Genomic DNA, 10527 nt, shown 5'->3' on the forward strand with positions numbered 1-10527 from the left:
TATGTTTGTTTCAGGTAACTATGGCAACCATTTGATCTTGGGCATAATGACGATTTTGATGACGTCATTGTTGGCCATGGCTGTGAAAAGATAAACCAAGCAGAGCATGCACCGCTAGCGTTTGGAAAAAGTGCAACACAAAAATCGTGGAGGAATTGCGATTGAAGATTGTAAACTATTTTCTATGAATTATTTATATTATGATATATTTTTATTTCATGTTGTAGTGTTAACAATGTCGTATAACGAGGAAAATCCTCTGACAGACAGCAATAAAAAAATAATCACCAATCTCATTATTTCAACTATCATTATGTAATTTCACTATATATTCACTATATAACAATTAACAAAGCATGTGCCCAGAGATCATTTGTCCACCATCGGGTTCCGGAAGCCAAAAATGCACAATTAAAGAAATCTTGATTAAACTAACACTAAAACTATCACGACATTGGAATTCCGCATTGTTTAAATAAGCACTCGGAATTGCCAGTGAATGTACACATCCAAATTCATGTGTCCCGCTAGTATTGCCATTTAACTACGGATCATCGCGTTGAAGTATATAAGCGTTCATAAGTTTCATTATGTTGATTAACGCTCTCATGGAGAAGCTCGCTACAAGAGCCATATCTCCGTCTTCCATTATCCTTTATTGATTTATGACCAAACAGAGGACTAAAATCAACGTTGCCATTCGAGGCAACAGCCGACGTAAAGTCATTCTCTGTATCTTCTACAGTATCCATATAGTTGGTTTGAGTATTTGAGGTCCTACATGAAATATATCCCAGAATTTTTGCCCGCACATCACCGTCCAGTAAGCAAAACAGTATACAATTGCAAAAGGCTTGGCTTGGATCCCCAATGGCCTGAAAGTATGTTAAAACCTTATCAACTCTTTCCATTTCATCATTCACATCACTGGCACTCTTGGGGATTGCTCGTAGAAAGAATCGGATCGTACCCCAAATACGTATCATGAGAAGGACCAGCCACACATAAACGAAATTCTGGTCATCGTCTCGTAAATCTGGCTGGATAGCATGAAGGCTTCTGTGTCTGTGTACGAGATGCTGAAATGATACAACAGTTTTCCAAATAGTTGTGCTTGACTTGTTGATTGTAAAATGCAAAGAGGCAATACTAACACACACCCCTCCCCCTTATCACCCACCTCACAATAAAAAAATCAGGAATTACAAATACGCACAGCCAGGTTGTTTTTATATATAATTCTTTATTTCTTATCAAACTGTAGCATCTCTTGATTAACAGTGGAACGTGACAATAAATGAATGAATTCATTGATTAACAATGGCGTTGGTGAGGGAACATCAATTTATGTATTGTCCAAGGTCAAAGTTGCATGTGCACAGGGAAGTCGAACTGATATGGATTGAAGGAAAACGAACACCGGTTGAATGAAAAACGGGCATTTGTTAAAATGCCATGAATGTTGATAAGTGACTAAGAAGGTATTTTAGAAAACTTTTTCGGAAAAGAACATATCTGCGTGGACAAAACCACCATGGGGAGCCGCCGCTCAGAATTTAACTATTTCACGTCCCAGTCCCTCCATTCAGGGTCCTCTTATCATATTTAAATACTTTAAGGAAAATAACAAAACATAAACGTACATGTAAGAATATTGTTGTTTTAGTCAAAGGCTTGTCGGTCATTTGTCAGAATGATTAACCCTTGTTCAACTGAGTAACAAGTAAACTTACCCGACAAAGAGCAACTATTTTGACTATTGACAGACAGGCCATTCTATAAGTGTGTAATACTGGAACAACTTACTATTCGCAGCTTCATTAAAACATAGAGAGCTGCTGTGTACAAATAGCACTGCAATTCAAAGCCTTTCCCGGTAAAATACATGTAAAACAGTGTCTTGTGGGTGTCGCTTTCTTTGCATTTGACCCAGCACCACGACCCCGTTCCGATAGTCGTTGAATCGTTTGCTTCCCTTCCGAGCATATTTTCAGCCAGCGCCACACTTATAATGATACCTGGAGTTACAACGTTGTTATAACTATCAATAAAGAGTACCATTTATTCATAAACACACAACTTACGTATATGGACATTCATACACAATAAGTATGAAATGATGAACAGTTGTATAAACATACACCCGTTCCTGTATATGTCATTAAAAAGATTGCACGATATTTTAATGGTAACATTCGTACCAAACATTTTTATAAGATAGGTAGTAAGTACCTGGAACACCCCAACTTATAATGTTAGCCACAGGCAAAATGAGACCACGTGGGCTATTCTGCGGACGGAGGACTGCCAAAAAGAGATGCAGAGCAATGAAGACTGTCAAGAAGAATGACACCAGACTTGAGTATGTGGTCACAACACTCTGTATTGTACAGAACAGGGTATCATTTGCACCCGTTTTTGATTCATGGTATATGATGGAGGTTAAATACCCTGAAATGGTAAAATATTGAGGTCAAATACCCTGAAATGGTAAAATATTGAGGTCAAATACCCAGAAATGGTAAAATATTGAGGTCAAATACCTAAAAAGATTAAATATTGAGATCAGATACCCTGAAATGGTAAAATATTTAGGTCAAATACACGAAAATTGTAAAATATTGAGGTCAAATACCCTGAAATGGTTTAATATTGAGGTCAAATACCCTATAATGGTAAAATATTGATGTCAAATACCCTGAACAGGTAAAATATTGAGATCAAATACCCTGAAATGGTAAAAATATTGAGATTGAGGTCAAATACCCTGAAATGGTAAAAAATGATAATCAAAATGTGCTTTATAAGATTTAAGCATTAAAGAACCATCAAAGTTCGCATGATTAGCAAGGTACATGTGGTTTTCGTTATTCCACATTTTCGAACTGTCTCTGACTCGGAAATGGATTGTCAAAATCCATTTATATTGTCTGAGATATGCTTTGAACAAGAGCTTTTGTCAGCGTCAATGCTGTGCTAGATAATATTAACTATTAAATCTCCACTCTCACAGATTTACCGTTTTTACAACTTTTTTATTTTTTGTCCCAGAAAAAGAGCAAATATGTTTCCGTTCGAAAATTAATGTTTTATGGCTTAAACCGTTACCAACGCAAAAATTGGCTCGTCCAAAGACAAAAAAATAAAAAAAGTAGTCAAAACGTTCAATCTGTAAGAGTGCAGCTTTAAGCTAATGAATTAAGACTTTGCAGAATATAAGTCCAGGAGTTGCAAAAGTGTATAAAACTTAACTTACCAAAAGGAGTAAAGAGGTCTGCTACAGTCAAACACGTGACCAATTTCCTCGTGGTGTTCCGTATTTCCGGTATGAAAATGTATGTCATAAAGATCACGATAGCGCCCAAGATTGACAAGGTGCAGCTTACTGCCGATATGGCCTCCACGTTTGCTGGCGTTGTGTTGTTGGGATTGTTGCAATACATCACGCCTTTATGTTTGTTTTATAGAGTATATAAAACTTGTATATTATACCATTTGTTAAGTTCGTATTAACGTTCAGTTTCTATCATCAATGTTCCAAGAAGTTTTTCCTCCAAAAAGTCAACAGTTCTTGTTTTAACCCATTAATTAATCCATCACAGAAAGCAAACACACTTTCGGGCGAAACGTCGCCTAGAAATAAATTTAATAAACATGTTCGAAATAACAACAATTCCTTCAAACCCAAACTTCCTCATTTCAATATAATCATGCAACTTTTTGATAGCCGTTGTATCAGTTTTGCACAATCTTGTTATTGTTTTTATTTGATTAAACACAATGGTTTGCGTTGCGGTATACAGTGACTTGCATTTAAATCTATGTGTGTATAATATCAGCGAGGAAAGTAAACATTGCAGTCTGGACATGCTGTTATCAACTAAATGTTTTACTGAAATCGTTTTCCCATTTTGATAAAACAATTCAATCTGAAAAGGTACTAGACACTAGATGGTCCCAAATTAGTAAATACACTATTTCCTTAAATCAAGCTAAGAATTGTCAATACCAGCTTGTATGAGACCGATAATACATCACTTTACATGAAAAAGAATATTTTGTCGCTGTCTCAGCTAAAGCTTACATAATGCACAGCAATGATAGCATATGCACACTTATTTCCCTTACAACCGTCCCCGTTATAAGTTGCTTAAAGATGGAATATTACTCCCAAATAAGATTTACATCAATTAATAATATTGTTTTATTATTCCAAAAAGGATGCATAAATGTAAAAAACAATGGTTCTTATGAAGGATATCGAGTTTAATTTGAAATAAATGAGCATAAAACACAATATTTCTACCTTATGAGACTATAGTGGACTACCGTAAATCTTTTAACATTCACCAATCATTTAATATTTTGCGCTTTCTGCTTTTAAATTCACGGTTATAAACTCTAAATCAGTAGTTAATATTTTCCATAAATGCATTATTTAGTAAGTAGTTTAAGGTTGATCAGTCAAAATCTATGTTTGTTATACATGTGTATGTATTGATTTTGGTACACAAGTACATATGCGATATGCGATATTGGAAATGTTCGATCTTAAGCCTTACGATCTGTTTTAAAAGGGGCGCTGTTCTTTGGGTAAGTGATAAACGTTTAGATGGCAGATTGACAAACAATTAACTTAGCTTGGCTGAACAAATCATAACATGAACAAACTAAGTTATGTCACTATTATCCAGACTAACAGTGTATAATTTGCTGATATAAGTCGGTTCATAGAGTCAATTATTAAATCCACCAAAGGAATAAAATGATGGCATTGCCGCCAATTTACTGAGACTAGGGTTCTATCCGTCGGAATGCTTACAAGTCTAGGTTTGAACAGCCAATAAAGACCACGGCCAGTATTCATAAAACATCTTAAGTCATTTCTAATCTTAAGTCGTTTTCCTAAGTTAAGTATCTCACTGATCATATGATATCATAATTTAAAATTATCTGAAATACCTTTATTTCACAAACACTTTTAATATGACTTTATAAGTATTAAGAAATCGACTTAAGTTAAGCAATGACGTTAGATGCGTTATGGATAGCAGCCCAGCAGTATATAAATATATATAAATATTATACATAGCATTGCAAATCCAACGCCTTCCCAGTCAGGAACATAATATATATAATTATAATACATATCATTGCAAATCCAAGCCTTCCCAGTCAGGAACATAATATAAATAATTATTATACATATCATTGCAAATCCAAGCCTTCCCAGTCAGGAACATAAAATATATATAATTATAATACATATCATTGCAAGTCCAAGCCTTCCCAGTCAGGAACATAATATATACAATTATTATACATATCATTGCAAATCCAAGCCTTCCCAGTCAGGAACATAATATATATAATTATTATACATATCATTGCAAATCCAAGCCTTCCCAGTCAGGAACATAATATATATAATTATTATACATATCATTGCAAATCCAAGCCTTCCCAGTCAGGAACATAATATTTATAATTATAATACATATCATTGCAAATCCAAGCCTTCCCAGTCAGGAACATAATATATATAATTATTATACATAGCATTGCAAATCCAACGCCTTCCCTGTCAGGAACATGTGAACTACACAACAATGTCTCGTTTACATTTTACACGTTCTAATATTGTGTCTTTCGTTGAGGCTTCGCCCAAATATTTTCTTCGAAGAGGGCAACTTCCATATTGATTGCTTTGATTTATCAAAAATACTCAGATATTGACCAACACTCACTTAAACGAGAGATATTTGGAAAAAAATACAAAACCTGAGAGAAAACCTGAGTGATCAGTTTACCGCACGCGGCATTGGCACAATATATTACTTGTTGAAGTAGATATGAAAACATAAGTAATTATAGATTCGTGGTTCTTCAACGGAATTAATTATTTAGTATGTCCACAAGGGCAATGCAAAGATTTGCAAAGCATTTATTAAAGTTTAGAAGTAGCTCATTTAAGAAACCTGTAACCATGAATGTAATGCGCTTGGCGTTATAAGGGTAGTGCTGGGAAAATGGTATGCTCAGTACTGGTTTCAACCCATGCAAGTGGTATCTCTTAAGATCTTCTAGAATTTATATTTGACTGTTAATTGAAATCACATCTATCTCATGTCATTTTTGACATTAAAACACAATTCAAGAAGTGATGGCGTTACGGAGGGGTCTTGCCATTATGCAATGAGCATTTAGGAGCCTCCATTTACTCGATACAAAAATGGTTTACTAAACACTTAACCTTATTCAAAATACATTTCACAATTTTTAAGAATTTGTGTTTGTGTCATTCGTGAAAAAGAAATTCCTTTTGAGTCAGCAATGCAATATCTTTACCAATGTTCTCATCGTTAAGGTATTATATAATGTATCAATTAAGTCCAATAGACACAGAGTAATGGAATTGTGATTGAACAAAAAAACTTAAATCAAAGTCACGGCATTCGAATACCGTACCGTTAAAAGAAACACTCGGATCACAAGTGAATATGTATGCAGATATACTATTCTTAAGTATAAGTTTTTTGATGTGTTACTACGATTCATCCCGTTGTTTTATGCATGCGTTCAAAACAGTCCTTATGTTGATTAGTAGTTTCCTCGACGAGCTCACTACAAGAGCCATATCTCCTTCTTCCAGAATAATTCTGACCAAACAGTGGAATACAATCACTGTCTCTATTTATGTCAACGTCGTTGTCTGTATCTTCAATATCAACCATATTATTGTTATGCGCATGTGATGGCCTACATAAAATGTACCCCAGAATCTTTTTCCAAATTTCACCATCTAGTATGCAAAACAGTATGCAGTTACAGAAAGCTTGGCTGGGGTCCCCAATGGCCTGGAAGTATATCAAAACTCTGTCAACCCCTTCAATTACATCACTGGTTTTATCGGGGATTACTCGTAGATAGAATCTGATCGTGCCCCAAATACGAATCATCAGAAAGACCAGCCAAACATATACAAAATTCTTGTCATCGTCCCGTAGATCTGACTGAATATCATGAAGTCTTCTATTTCTATATACGAGATACTGAAATGAAACAAGTTTTAGGTGTTTGATATACATGTAGTTTCACGCTTTACTTTAACAAACAAAAATCAGAAGTTTTAAAAATATGCACAGCCTTGATCATATTGAAGGAACTATTTCGAGTGTCAAACTTTGATTGAACTTATTAAATTGTTTCATTTTCTTTTGTGTTTGTTTGCTTTTAAATACGAAAGTGAAGTGAAACACGATGTATTAATAATCGAACATCATGTATTTTTATCAAGTGAATTAATGCATGTCAAAGTAAAAGGTGTTTGGAACATAAATATCAGAAAATGCAATGCTTACTTTACTAGCTTAAATAGGTCTACCTACCATTCGCAGTTTCATTAAAACATAAAGAGCGGCTGTGATCACGTAACACAGTATTTCAAAGCCTTTTCCGGTAAGATACATGTAAAACAGTGTCTTGTGGGGGTTGCTTTCTTTACATTTGACCCAGCACCATGATCCCGTTCCGACAGTCGGTGAATCGTTTGCTTCCCTTCCGAGCATATTTTCCATCAGAGCCACACAGATAATAATACCTGATATCATAATTGAAAAAAGGAAATAAATATGTATTCATATCGACTTTTGAAACACGAAAAACTTCATCTAGACACAATAAAATGAAAACATATAAATACATATATATAAATACAGACTAACAGCTAGATAAATAGCTACTCCCCCAAGAATTTTTTAAGCAAATGTGCACTTTGGGCTTATTTTATTCAACAAGCTTAACATTTCTTGGTAATAGGATCAGTAAAGCGCACTTTTTTTCGTGCTTTAACATATTTCTGTTATTTTTCCATGGTAAAAAGTTTTGAATTTTTAAAAAAATTGCAACCTGTAGTTTTCATTGACCATAACTTGTAAGTACCTGGTACACCCCAACTGATAATGTTGGCTATAGGCAAAATGAAACGACGTGGGCTATTCTGTGGGCGGAAGACTGCCAACAGGAGATGAAAAGCAATGCAGATTGTCAAGAAGAAGGACACCAGACTTGAGTATGTCGTCACAGCACTTTGTGTTTTACAGAACAAGGTCGTATTCGTATATTCTGTAACATTATCTGATTCATTGTAGATGAAAGATGCCAAGTAACCTGAAATATTAAAGGATAGGAATAATGAAATGAGAGAAAGTAAGTGTATAGAAATTTAACAATATAAGGCGTAACACAAATGATTTGTTGGTTTCCCGAACATTTTTCTGCCCGATCGGGCAAGTTTTGTCCCCCCCCCCTCCTTCGGGCTCATATTTTCCCAGTTACTTCCTTTGTAAAGCCGTGTCTACATTCTAATTTACAGATTTATAAAAGACTATAGTTCTCGTAAATGCCGGCCAAATGAAGTCGGATTTATAGTGTGGCATTGATGCGCGAGAATGGCGGCAGGTTTTTAAATGTAGCTCCGAAAAATAACAACAAAGCTTTGGATTTTAGTAGATTAGTGTTATAATTGAAAGGATTTTATGATCGACAAACAGTGTAAGATATATAGAATTAAAAATGTTGTGTTTTTCTTTTGGTAAATGTGGATTACTAGCTTTATAAAGCAGTTTTGAGCCAACAGGATTATAACAGCACCCCAAAGTGTCAGAGTATGAACCAGGCGGGGGGCATCTCTGACCCTAGCAGGGTCCAAAACAAGTGGGCAATATCAGCAAATGGCTGGTTACACCCTGACAGGAATAGTTCCTGGAATTCCTGGGACATTGTCGTATTGGGATGTAAATAACATGGGTTCACCTGTTGGCTAAAATCTGGAACAGCTAAGTTTGGACTTTGTTTTTCACATAAGTATTTATATTACAAAGGTTTGACCAGAGGGACAATAAACTGCGACAACTAGACCTCATCCAGCAGTCCGTTAATACAAAATTAGCCAATTATCACAAATAGATCTAAAGGTGGATGAATTCGAAAAGCGGATCACTGAGCTGGAACGCAGCAGAACATTCGATTCAGGAAATATGGACGAATAAATATATATTTATACATAGAATAGAATTTGCGTAAATATTTTAAACTATTAGTAATACGTGATGATATTGACTGTTGAATATGGATTAAGTTCGATTAAACGTTATTTAAATTGGATGATGACTGGAATATCGCAGTTTCGTATATACCCCCGGAAAACTCCCCTATCAATGCACTGTATAATATTGATGTATTTGTATTATGACCTCTCCGATATTATTTCCGTGTTCGACAATGACCTTGAACACAATTTGCACGAAAAACATGTAAAGCACTACAATAGCTATTCAGATTTTTTTTTAATATATCAATAGGCTTAAGACAAAAGGAGATACTTTCCGCGATTATGCTTTAATTATTTATAGAATACTTAGAACTGTATTTACAAAATATAAACGATTGCAGTTTAGCTTTACGTTATATTTGTTTGATGTTATTGTTACATGCCGATGATATGGTTGTTATTGGTGAAACCCCTGAAGACTTACTAATGATGTTAGACCGTTTATATAATTATTGTAACACCTGAGAATTAGATAGTTATTTTGCTTAAGCAAAAAATGTTGTTGTTTTTTTCGAAAAAAAGATGGCACAAAACGTAATGAAAAGTGGGTATATGCAAACGAAGATGTTGACATTGTAAATGATTTTAACTCTCTAGGAGTAATTTTATTTTATATTGGTATTTTAGCTTTAATACCCAAACAGTACACACCTTTTTGTCAAATCTAAAAAAGTATGAATGTAATCATAGGGTAGCTTTGCAATAATTTGATGTCTTTGTTTCATCGAATTTTACATACGGTAGTGAAATTTGGGGTTTTACGAAGTCTACTCAGCTAGAGAAGATACATTTAAAATTTTGCAAAGCTTTACTAGGTGTTAAACAATCGTCTTTAAATGTTGCTGGATACGGTGAATTGGGTAGATACCCATTCTATATAAATAGATATGTACGAATTTAAATACAGGTCCAAACTTAAGAAAAGTGATAATATAATTATCAAATTTGTCATAGAAGACGTTAGGTTAGATTATGATAACAATCCAAATCATTGGTTCAATAAGGTTAAGAACCTTCTCATCCGATATTGCTTTTATTTGTGGTGTAATGATACACAGCTCGAAAAACACCAGTTTAATCGAGATATTGAGGGTTATGATTGTATGGTCACAAATCCAGAAATACCCGTAAAGGACGTGCGAGTGGTGGAGTGACAAATATTATAAAAAGAACAAAAATATCGATTGAAGGACTGAAACAAAGTGGTATTATTTCGTTTAAAATTAGTAAAACTTTGCTTGAAATAGAAAAAAAGACGTTTAAATTCGTGCTGTATATATTCCACCCACAAACACTCATATTATTAACCAAAATGATTCACTAATTCGATTTGTTAGAAACTAGTATAGAATAAGTTCAAAACATATGTATATTCCTATTAACAGGAGACATGAATAGTAGACCATCGACCTGAA

The 10527-nt window shown here is 34.4% G+C and overlaps 2 protein-coding genes across 2 annotated transcripts; both read right to left on the minus strand.

The window, feature by feature from the left end:
- Nucleotides 1–232: 232 nt before the first annotated feature.
- Nucleotides 233–3724, minus strand: LOC128203461 (G-protein coupled receptor 157-like). The gene is made up of 4 exons (XM_052904887.1): nucleotides 3257–3724; nucleotides 2233–2451; nucleotides 1807–2018; nucleotides 233–1079 (listed from the first exon to the last, which is right to left on the minus strand). The coding sequence occupies exons 1-4, from the start codon at nucleotides 3441–3443 to the stop codon at nucleotides 552–554; spliced, it is 1146 nt and encodes a 381-aa protein (XP_052760847.1). The 5' UTR covers nucleotides 3444–3724; the 3' UTR covers nucleotides 233–551.
- A 2789-nt stretch (nucleotides 3725–6513) lies between these two features.
- On the minus strand, nucleotides 6514–7568 carry LOC128246206 (uncharacterized). Its single transcript, XM_052964396.1, has 2 exons — nucleotides 7389–7568; nucleotides 6514–7052 (listed from the first exon to the last, which is right to left on the minus strand). The coding sequence occupies exons 1-2, from the start codon at nucleotides 7566–7568 to the stop codon at nucleotides 6555–6557; spliced, it is 678 nt and encodes a 225-aa protein (XP_052820356.1). The 3' UTR covers nucleotides 6514–6554.
- Nucleotides 7569–10527: the final 2959 nt, after the last annotated feature.

The sequence above is a fragment of the Mya arenaria genome, chromosome 9, assembly GCF_026914265.1.
Source record: "Mya arenaria isolate MELC-2E11 chromosome 9, ASM2691426v1".
In the NCBI taxonomy this organism is placed as follows: domain Eukaryota; kingdom Metazoa; phylum Mollusca; class Bivalvia; order Myida; family Myidae; genus Mya; species Mya arenaria.